General features: G+C 49.7%; 1 protein-coding gene across 1 annotated transcript in view; it reads left to right on the top strand.

Moving 5' to 3' along the window:
* PHF12 (PHD finger protein 12) overlaps window positions 1–9,592 on the top strand; it is a 46,265-nt gene extending 36,673 nt beyond the window's left edge. The window contains exons 8-15 of the mRNA XM_004042027.5: window positions 813–971; window positions 1,573–2,368; window positions 3,618–3,743; window positions 4,486–4,629; window positions 5,974–6,072; window positions 7,176–7,258; window positions 7,854–7,992; window positions 8,325–9,592. Of these exons, the coding sequence (XP_004042075.1) occupies window positions 813–971; window positions 1,573–2,368; window positions 3,618–3,743; window positions 4,486–4,629; window positions 5,974–6,072; window positions 7,176–7,258; window positions 7,854–7,992; window positions 8,325–8,659 (1,881 nt within the window). The 3' untranslated portion in view covers window positions 8,660–9,592. The remainder of the gene's footprint in view (window positions 1–812; window positions 972–1,572; window positions 2,369–3,617; window positions 3,744–4,485; window positions 4,630–5,973; window positions 6,073–7,175; window positions 7,259–7,853; window positions 7,993–8,324) is intronic.
* The last annotated feature ends 1,687 nt before the right edge of the window (window positions 9,593–11,279 follow it).

An 11,279-nucleotide genomic window follows, 5' to 3' on the forward strand; every position in this document is an offset into this window, starting at 1 on the left:
TTGCTTGTGTGGCTCTTTCATTCTTACATGGTGTGATTCAGTGTGTCTTCTGTTTTTTGTTGCACAAAGACGTCTTTAGTTGTTTCATGAGTCATGAATGAATGGATGAAGGAAACTGACATTGATGGAGTGCTTATCATGAGCCAGGCCTCATGTCAAGCATTTTTTTTTTTTTTTTTTTGAGACGGAGTCTCGCTCTTTCACCCAGGCCGGACTGCAGTGGCCCTATCTCGGTTCACTGCAAGCTCCGCCTCCCGGGTTCACGCCATTCTCCTGCCTCAGCCTCCCGAGTAGCTGGGACTACAGGCGCCCACCACCGCGCCCGGCTAATTTTTCATATTTGTGGTAGAGATGGGGTTTCACCATGTTAGCCAGGATGGTCTCGATCTCCTGACCTCATGATCCTCCCTCCTCGGCCTCCCAAAGTGCTGGGATTACAGGCGTAAGCCACCGCGCCTGGCCTAAGCATTTTTATCTCTCAGTGACTGCTCACCCACCCCCAAACTTGACACTGAGCAATAAGAACCCAGAGTACCACTCTGAAGCCCTGTCCAGTGCCAGTCTTACACCTTTCAGGCTAAAGCAGAAGACAGAACGCAGTGGTTTCTGTGTTCTGCAGGCCTTAGACCTTGGTGAAGGAAAGTGGAGGCCCCACCTGCTATTTCCATTTCTGAGCCTCCTTTTCCTCAGCAGACCCCAGAGTGGATGGTCCCTTGAGCACCAGCACCACAGACAGAACAGCATACCAGGGCAGAATCAACTAGACATGTTGGAACTATCTCCCTCTCCCTCCTTCTATCTATCCTGAACAGGTTCCTGATGCTATAAAATCTCAGTACCAGTTTCCACCCCCTCTCATTGCACCCGCGGCCATTCGGGACGGGGAGCTGATCTGCAATGGGATCCCTGAGGAATCACAGATGCACCTTTTGAACTCTGAGCACTTAGCCACCCAAGCAGAGCAGCAAGAGGTGAGTGAAGGCGGGGCGGGGATTCCAAATCCGACCTTCCTTCTGTGTCACCACAGCTGTTATCGGAAGTAGCCTCAGTGTCATTCTCATTCCAGTCCCCACCCACCCTCATCCTAACCCCTCAAGAGTTGAGTATTCCAGGGGGAACTTCTGGCTCAAATCCCAAAGGCAAGTAAGAGATCTACAAAGACAACTGGTCTGCTTCTCTCCATCGTTACCCCAGTGCACTGTGAGATGGGCAAATCTATACTGTAGAAAGAGATGAGTAGACCCGTAGAGAGGTTAGGTGATAGTGCTGGACATACCACAGGTGCTCGGGGTAATTGCTGAATATTGGTCACAAGTAAGCCTTAAAGGCAGAGTCAAAATGCAGATCCCAAGCTCTGTTGGCCAGAGGGAGTGTTGGCCTGCTGAGGGTACCTATAAGTCTTGCTTGGGAATGGAAATGGAATTCTATCAGGAGTCAAGCACACCCTTTGTGAGTATTCATGATGGGACCTCGGAAACTGCTTGTCAGCTCTGCTGCAGCCCTGGCCACTGTGGCAGGAAGGACCGGCGCCTCTCAGGCTTCTCACCCCCCTCTCCTCTCCTTCCATTGCAGTGGCTCTGTAGTGTTGTTGCGCTCCAGTGCAGCATATTGAAACATTTATCTGCTAAGCAGATGCCTTCGCATTGGGACTCTGAACAGACAGAGAAGGCTGATATTAAGCCTGTTATTGTGACTGACAGCTCAGTCACCACCTCCCTGCAAACAGCTGACAAGACACCTACACCTTCCCACTACCCCTTGTCCTGCCCCTCAGGGATTAGCACCCAGAATTCCCTGAGCTGCTCTCCACCCCACCAGTCCCCAGCCCTAGAAGACATCGGCTGCAGTTCTTGTGCGGAAAAATCCAAGAAAACCCCTTGTGGGACTGCCAATGGGCCAGTGAACACAGAGGTGAAAGCTAATGGCCCACACCTCTACAGCAGCCCTACTGATTCCACGGACCCCCGGCGACTTCCAGGCGCTAACACCCCACTACCAGGCCTCTCACACCGGCAAGGCTGGCCCCGGCCCCTCACGCCACCAGCGGCTGGGGGCCTTCAGAACCACACCGTCGGCATCATTGTGAAGACAGAGAATGCCACTGGCCCCAGCTCTTGCCCCCAGAGGAGTTTGGTTCCTGTCCCAAGCCTGCCCCCTTCCATTCCCAGCTCTTGTGCCAGCATCGAGAACACCAGCACTTTGCAAAGAAAGACTGTCCAATCACAGATAGGACCTCCGTTGACAGATTCAAGGCCACTGGGCTCACCCCCAAATGCCACCCGGGTGCTCACTCCCCCGCAAGCAGCAGGAGATGGTATCTTGGCCACAGCAGCCAACCAACGATTCAGCTCACCAGCGCCATCGTCAGGTGAGTCCTGCTCAGCCTTGGGTTGATTTGGAATAATTTTATGTTCTTTCTGGCAAATAAGACAAGATTCTAAAAGCACTTATATCCCTGTGAATACTTCAGAGGACTTTGGCCTTTGTATTGTTTGTCTTACTCTCATTTCCGTAATAGAAGAGGAAGCACATGTTAACTTGTCCCGTTTATAAATGGGACTGCTTAGGCTCTGAAAGCTTCAGTGATTTCCTTAAAGTGACCTACTGAGTCAGTGGCAGGATTGGAACCACAGCCCAGGTCTCCTGACTCCATCCCATACCTTCCAGGCCTAGGCCTCTGCCTGTTTTGTTCTGTCACCTTAAAAGAAGGCAGGGTGCTCTCTGGAATTACTATGATCAGCCTGAGGTTCTGCGTGATGGCCTCAGTATTGTCAGATCCACACAAAAGAATGGATTCATGCCTGATGCATATTCTCAGAAAGAGTTAATCTGATGAACTTCCATGTCAGGAAGCAGGGATAGACAGCAGCACTGTCTTTCAGAGGAGCTGTAGAGTGGGATGCCCACAGGGATTGTTCTAGCCCAGAAATGTGCCCTCAGGCCACATGCCAAAGGGCGGTCCTTTAGGTCTGTACTTGGCCTACTGTGGACCTGCTCTCTCAGCTGTCCCCAGACAGCACTCAGGACCTTGAGATTGCTGACCCCAGCATCTGAACCAGGTTTCAGATGCTGCCGGAACCCCCTGTGGTCTCTCCCGTCTGAACTGAAGCCGGCCTCCTAGTCAGCTGGGAGTCTCAGTAACCAGATGATTGTGATTTCTCTGCATGGGAGCCCCTGGTCCCAGGATGGCCCCGCTCCCAGGCTGTTTTCCTATCTCTGTTTATCGCTTAAAACCAGCGTGGGTAGATTCTCCACGCCGTGAGTCATATTTCAGTAGGCAAGAATTATAAGGGCAGGCACTACTTATTTTAAAGTAGAGGCAGCAGGGAGGTGGTCATGGCCCAAAGAATGAAGCTGCCCCACCACTTTCCCCAGAGCAGTGGATTTCAATGGTTCTCAGTGCTCTGGAGACTCCTGCGTGCCTGGGTGCTTTGTCGTTCCATCTGCCCTTCCTCACCACACGTTTTTAGCTCTAGGAGTTCCAGAGCCTATGGGTTGAGAATCAAGAAGGGAACATCACCTTGGGTCCGAAATCCAGACCTGACTCAGCAGTGGGGGATTGGACGGTGGGTTTCCCTCAGGCGACGTAAGTAACAGTCTTCCTGCTCCGTCCCCAGATGGCAAGGTCAGCCCCGGCACGTTATCCATAGGAAGCGCTTTAACCGTACCCTCTTTCCCAGCCAACTCTACTGCCATGGTGGACCTCACCAACTCACTTCGAGCATTTATGGATGTCAATGGAGGTGAGTGAATGAGCTGCTGCTGTTCCACTGTTTGCTATGTTGAAGGTGCTATTCCTATACAGCATTCAGCTCATTTCAGAAAGGGAGGGAAGGGACACCTGATCCCAGAGGCCTAGGGGGAGATGGGAATGAGGAGTATCCTTTTGGATGGGGGGGCGGGGTGAAAAAGAAAGCTCCTTCTGTAGCTCTGCCTTCTACATGTGCATATACACATAATCAAAGATGAAGGGAGGACAGAGCCAAGCTGAACCAGTGAGATGAGAACAAAATCACTTTAGGCAGATCACCTGGATTTGCAGAATAAAACTAAGATCCTCACTCCCAAAGGAGGGACCTCATCTGTGGGAAACCCCCAAAGTCCAGGAGAACAGGGACAGATCTTGATCTCTGTGAACACAAGGTGGGTAGAAAGTTCAAGTCTCAATATCAGACATCCAGGCCCTCCCCCACAGACAGGCAAGTGGTTTATTCCACTCTGCCTTTCTAGGGGCACTTTAATTAAAATCAGTCCACCCAACTACAGGAGGCAGCTGCACAGGCTGCATTGGGGCCCATCTCACTGCAAATGGCAAGTGAGATGCCCAGCTGCAGATCCTTGTACGCTCTGCACTCAATGCTGTTTGAGTAAAAATCACTTGGCTGGATTTTAGAAATGCCAAACTATTTGCTCTGTGACCCTGATTTGCTTCCACATTCCACTTCCCATCTCAGCTGCTTTTTAATCTTTCTCTTTGGCTAATAGAAATCGAGATAAATATGCTGGACGAGAAGCTGATCAAGTTTCTGGCCTTGCAGAGAATACATCAGCTTTTCCCCTCCCGGGTCCAACCTTCACCGGGCAGTGTCGGGACACATCAGCTGGCTTCTGGAGGGCACCACATAGAAGGTGCGCATGTACACACCTGTCACCACATCATCAGATCTCCCCTCTACGTGTGCGAATGGTCACCTTGCCTCCATGGAGAATCTGAGCTTCCAGTATCTCAAACCTCCTTGTGTGCTTTTCATGGGCTTAATAAAGCACCATGGTTTTTTTCTGAAGAGAGCAGGAACAAGATGGCAGCCACAGCTTTCTGATCAGACTTGGGGAAGTCTGCTGTAACTTTCTTTCATATATAAGTCCACTTCGAGACACAGCAAAGCAGCTACCAGTACCTTTGGGTATATGTAGTGTACTTTCTGCTTACTTGCTTTCAAATATTTGAATTAGAAGGGCTTCCCGACTGAGTGCAGTGGCTCACACCTGTAATCCCAGCACTTTGGGAGGCTGAGGCGGGAGGATCACTTGAGCCCAGGAGTTGGAGACCAGCCTGGGCAACACAGTGAGACCCTATCTCTACAAATAATTTTAAACTTACCCAGGCATGGTGGCATACACCTGTAATCCCAGCTGCTTGGAAGGCTAAGATGGGAGGATCGCTTGAGTCTGGGAGGTGAAGGCTGCAGTGAGCTATGATTGTGCCACTGCACTCCAGCCTGGGTGATAGAGTGAGACCCTGTCTCCAAATAAATAAGTAAATAAATAAATAAAATTTTAAAAAGAATGGCTTCCCAAGAGGGAACTTTTCAAGTTCAAGTTGAGAAATAGAATAACACTAGGCCAACCTTCTGGAAATTTTCCCCAAGTGGTTAACTCTGTTTCAGATATGTCTGAGCATTGGCCATTAAGAGCCTTGCTGCTTCAAAGTGTGGTTCCCAGACCAGCAGCATCAGCAGCCCCTGAGAGCTTGTTAGAAATGCAGAGCTCAATGCATTGGTTTTTTGCCTATTTTTAAAGAAAACAGCAAAAGAAATGCAGAGCTAAGGCCCCTCCTCAGACCTATTGAATCAGAATCTGCATTTCAACAAGATCTGTAGGCGATTCTTATGCACATTAAAGTTTGAGAAACACTGGTCCATGCCGTCTGTTTTTCCATATTCTCCCTATAGTACCAGCTGGAATATCCCGGATTAGCCAGCCAGGAGCCCAGGAACTTACACAGTACTGTCATCTCTGACTTCTCTGACCATCTTCAAAGATGGTCCTCTGTACCCTGTGTTGGAAATGCTGTGGGTGGGGAGAGAAAGCCTTACCCTGCTGCAGCTCAGTGTTGGATGTGAGTTTGGAAAGATGAGTCATCCAGCGGGATTTTCTCCAGGCCATGAGCCAAAGGTCCAGATTTTGTTGGTTTATGTTTGGATCACAGGATCTGAGTTTCTGAATGATCCTATTCCTATGTTTGTCTTGTAGTGCAAAGAAAGGAGGTACAGGCCCGAGCTGTGTTCTACCCCCTCTTAGGGTTGGGAGGAGCTGTGAACATGTGCTATCGAACCCTCTACATCGGGACAGGTGAGCCAGCCAGGAAGCTGGGAGAGACACTGAATCTGTTCAGCCCTAAAGACTGACACCCTTACCCACAGAAGTTAGAAAGGGTGAGGGAAGCCCTTTCCAGAGTTGACTGCTTTAAATCAGTGGATAGCTAGACAAGAGAAACTAAGAATAGAGACAATCAGCCAGTCACGGTGGCTCACGCCTATAATCCCAACACTTTGGGAGGACAAGGCAGGAGGAACACTTGAGTCCAGGACTTCGAGACCAGCCTGGGCAACATGGTGAAACCCTATCTCTACCAAAAACAAATATAAAAAATTAGCTGGGCTAACATGCCTATAGTCCCAGCTACTTGGGAGGCTGAGGTGGGAAGATCACCTGAGCCTGGGAGGTCCAGGCAGTGATCCTTTTCGTGTCTCTGCACTCCAGCCCAGGCAATAGAGTGAGACCCTGTCTCAAAAATAAAAGAGACAATCAGTTCCTTGTCTTCCCTTGTTCAGGCCCTTTTGCTTTGTCTTTGCCCAGTGTTGCAACAGCAGAGATGAAAGTCAGCTCTGACTACTGCCCAGGGAGGCACTTTAAACACTGCAGGGAAGAACCTAAGGAGAAGGCAGATGCTTTGTCCCTGGTGGTCTTTGAAAGAGTGATAGACTCACACATACCCAATCTTCAGTTAGCCCTGTATCTGTTTTTTGTTTTGTTTTGTTTTCCCTAAAAGTCCTAGAGACCGATAGCTCTATATCTGGTACAGAAGGACAGACAGATTAGCCCTTACCCTAAAAACATTTCCTTTCTTTAAGGTGATAAGATTTTCTAGGCTCTGCACCCCGATGTTGTATTTTCATAGAAATATCCCATCCTCTTCAGTAGCTCACTCTTCTTCCCTTCTGGGTAGCAGCCACATGTTCTAAAGCAGATCAGCTGGCAGGGACAGCTGTTCTTTATCAGGAGCTTGGAAAAGACAACAGTTTTTGTTCAAAAGTAGCCCTGAGCTATTCACCCTTGAAGTCTCTGCTAGTGCCAACCCAGAAGCTAACTCCCTCCCTGTCTCACCTCCCCGACACATGCACCTTACAATCTGTTCTCTGCCTTCCTTTTCCTCTACTCCTGCCACCTTGCAGGAGCTGACATGGATGTGTGCCTTACAAACTATGGTCACTGTAACTACGTGTCCGGGAAACATGCCTGCATATTCTACGATGAGGTGAGGGCCGGAGATGCGGTGGGAGGGAGCTTTCCCAACCTGAGGCCTCTCCCAGGCAGTAGGTTTTTGTTCAGTGCCCTGAGGGGAGGGAAGAGGGATTGGGGGTCCTCTCCTTTTCTTCCCTCTCTGTCATTCCTGGAGGAGGAGAGTCTTGATGTGAAACGGCATCCTACCTGGGAAGCTACCTGCTTCCCAGGAGCAGGGCTACCATTTTTCCTGAGGTTAGTCACAGGCACAACAGAGGGAGCCTACCCTAAAGCAAGGGAGGGGACCAGCATAGAAGGAAGCCAAGCCTTGTGGGTGTGTCCCTGTGAATTTCATTATCATCATGGGCCAGTGAGTATCATACCAAGAGGAGCAGTGCTGAGAGGGCAGAGTGAAGGAGTGGGAGAGTAGGGAGTGTGGGACACCAGAAGGAAGGCTTCCCTGAGGAGGCGTCTCCAGCCCCCTTCTGAAAGGACAGGGGCCATGACTGGGGAGGCAAGTAAGGACTCTCTAGGTAGAGTAGCACGGCCTTCTCCATATGTCCTCTGTCCCCTTAGCCCCAGGCCGCACACAGCAGACCACACATCTTATCTCCCCTCCTCCTCCTCAGAATACCAAACATTATGAGCTGTTAAACTACAGTGAGCATGGGACAACGGTGGACAATGTGCTGTATTCATGTGACTTCTCGGAGAAGACCCCGCCAACCCCCCCAAGCAGTATTGTTGCCAAAGTGCAGAGTGTCATCAGTAAGTTGGAGCAGAGATCTGTGGCCACAAAGCTGAGGCCCCAGTCAGGGTGGTTCTGACTTGCTGCCCATGGTCTGTCTCTTGCCTTCCCAGTCCTATTGGCCAAGCTCTACTTCCTCGTGGGCCCAGGGCAGGCCACGGAGAAGCAAGTGCTGAGTGCCCCCATGTGTGTACACACCTGTGGGGACTTCAACCAGCCCTTTCTGAGCATCCTTCATCCCTAGTCATGCAGCAGTTGGAATGGGGAGATGCAGGAGCCCAACCTTGGCAAACAGCCCACATGGGTTGGCTGCTCACTGTTCCTCTTCTGTGACCATCCCCCTTTTTCCCAGGGCGCCGCCGGCACCAGAAACAGGATGAAGAGCCAAGTGAGGAGGCAGCCATGATGAGTTCCCAGGCCCAGGGGCCGCAGCGGAGACCCTGCAATTGCAAAGCCAGCAGCTCGAGCTTGATTGGGGGCAGTGGGGCCGGCTGGGAGGGCACAGCCTTACTGCACCATGGCAGCTACATCAAGCTGGGCTGCCTGCAGTTTGTCTTCAGCATCACTGAGTTTGCGACCAAACAGCCCAAAGGCGATGCCAGCCTGCTGCAGGATGGGGTCTTGGCCGAGAAGCTCTCTCTCAAGCCCCACCAGGGCCCTGTGCTGCGCTCCAACTCCGTTCCTTAGGACTGGCGGCTACCCCGCCACTGGCCTGTACACCCACCCAAGACTCCTGCAATGCAAAAATGTACACAAACCAAGCCCGGGTGTTTTCTATACTCTACCAGAAACCCTTCAACTACAATCTTTGCATGAAATGAAGAAAACCTTTTGACTGTTTTTTAAAAATCCTTTTTCTTTTCTCAAGTTCTAGGGGGCATTTGCACATATATTTGTACTCAACATTTCATGGGAAAGCGGCAGACCTGAGCTGAGGAACAGCGTGGGCAGGGAGGGAAAGACCCAGGGTCTGGACACTTCCTCCAACACAAAACCCTTCCCCACCCACCTCCTGCTCCCTCCCCCTCGCCCGCCGTTGTAAAATAATCAGAAACTTGTTCTATTTTGTGGCAGTGACAATAGTTTTATATTAAAAGAAAAAATACAGTTTTCATACAGCAAAATCTATACAATATCATTGTTTTATTTAATATAAAGATCGCTACCCACCTTCCTTCCATGGTTCCCACCCTCCACGTTATTTTCCCTTTCTGCAGCGGTTGCACTACAGGTAGCTACTGTGTATTATGGACAAATGAGAAATGAATTCTTTTTCTGGCTGTCCATCTATTTTATTTCAAATAAGGAAAAGTGTATTTGGATTTTGTGTAAATACATCTAGTGATGACATTTTTTCAATGTTTTTAAAAACCGTGTACAGTACTACATGTGGTAGAGCGTTTTCTCAAATTGTCTATTGTAGCAAAAATGTTTTTGTCGTAAACCTGTTTTGTCTCCTTTTTTTGTTCTCTTGCCACTTCTCTCCTCTTCCTCCTGCCCCTGGTTCCCTCCTCTCCTCCCACCCCCACAACCAGTACCAATGTACATAGTAATTGTAATGTTTTAGACTTTACAGAAACTTTCCTGTATTCTGTATATAAAAAACAAAAATACTTCAAATTATGTTTTCTGACTGTCTGTCCTACCTGTCATCACCCTTAGAGGACACCCTCCCTTAGATCTGGGTCTAGCAGGTGGGGGGCCTTTTGAACAGGTCTCATTCCCATAGGGAAGTTTGGTAGGGGAGGTGTTGGAGAAAAGTGAGCCAGGGTGGGTGGATGACAATGGAATGACATGGGTGCGTCTGCTGGTCCGGGGGGAGCTGTTTCTCCAGAGAACCCTGACTGATAGTGGAATCTAGTCTTGACCTGTCACTTCTAGTCATGTGATCTACAGTCACACTTCTCTACAACTGCTATTCCTCATCAAAAAACGAGTCTGCTGCATTACCTTAATTCTCAAGTCCCGGGGACCTTCATTAAACCAAATTCCATGCTTTCCTCCCAGATCTTAGTGAAAAACTCTCCAGGAAGTTTTCCTGAGGTCAGCTTCCTCAGATGGAGAGCACCTCTGTGTATATTCCAGCACTGTTTGTGTAGGTGCATCTGCTTGTGTGTCAGGATTTTGCCTTAGGGATAGAAAATGAATATTCTACCCCCAGCCTCATCCCATAGCATCTACAATGGAAACCCGAATCCGCAGTGCAGCTAAATAGGAAACTGGCCCTGGGATCTGAGGTCTGTCCCTGACTTTCATCTGCCCATGCAGGCGTCATCACTCTGCTCCCGGTGCCCTAATGGGCTTTTTGAACTCCCTAAGGACAGAAACTTGTATATCTTCCACTCGGAATTTCCAAGTCTAACTACACTGCTGGGCACACCATAAGTGCCAAATACCAGGTTCTAAATTGTACTGAATGTATCAGGCAACGGCCTTCTGCCCTGGAATGCTCTTACCCATTTGTTCCTAGCCAGCCCCACCCTTCCTGCCATCATGGTCACTTGTAATTGAGTGATGGAACTTCTCTGCCTGTCTCTTATCACCTATGAGAACCATTCCAAAGGCAAATTTCCTCCTGAAAGGCAATAACAGATTTTACTCTCTATCTCTTCCTGCTTCCCTTCAGCCATGGAAGGCACTAGTGGGGTTGAGGTAGGGAGATACAGAGGGGGAATGAAGGAGTGAATTCTGACACCCCTTAACTGCCTGTGCCACCTTTAACAGTGTCCTCTCTAGCCTGTGTGGGGAGAACAGGGAAGAATCCTAGAAGCTGGGGGCTGGATGTGAAGATAAGAAAACGAAGGATTTGGCCCAGTGCAGAGGCTCACACCTGTAATCCCAGCACTTTGAGAGGCTGAGGCAGGTGGGTCACTTAAGGTCAGAAGTTTGAGACCAACCTGGCCAGCACAGTGAAAACCCTTCTCTACTAAAATACAAAAATTAGCCGGGTGTGGTGTCACACACCTGTGATCCCAGCTACTCTGGATTCTGAGGCAGGAGAATTGCTTGAACCCAGGAAGCAGAGGTTGCAGTGAGCCGGGATCACGCCACTGCACTCCAGCCTGGGCAACGAGAGCGAAACTCCGTCTCAAAAGAAAGAAAGAAAGGAAAGAAGGAAGGGAGGGAGGGAGGGAAGGAAGGAAGGAAGGAAGGAAGGAAGGAAGGAAGGAAGGAAGGAAGGAAAGGAAGGAAGGAAGGAAAGGAAAGGAAGGAGAAGGATTTGTTCCTAGAGGGAAAAGTATCCAGGACTAGACTCAAAGACACACGTGTATTCATGTACACACCTAACTTCAGAAGGGAGGGACTG

This window comes from Gorilla gorilla, chromosome 4 (genome assembly GCF_029281585.2).
Source record: "Gorilla gorilla gorilla isolate KB3781 chromosome 4, NHGRI_mGorGor1-v2.1_pri, whole genome shotgun sequence".
NCBI lineage: Eukaryota > Metazoa > Chordata > Mammalia > Primates > Hominidae > Gorilla > Gorilla gorilla.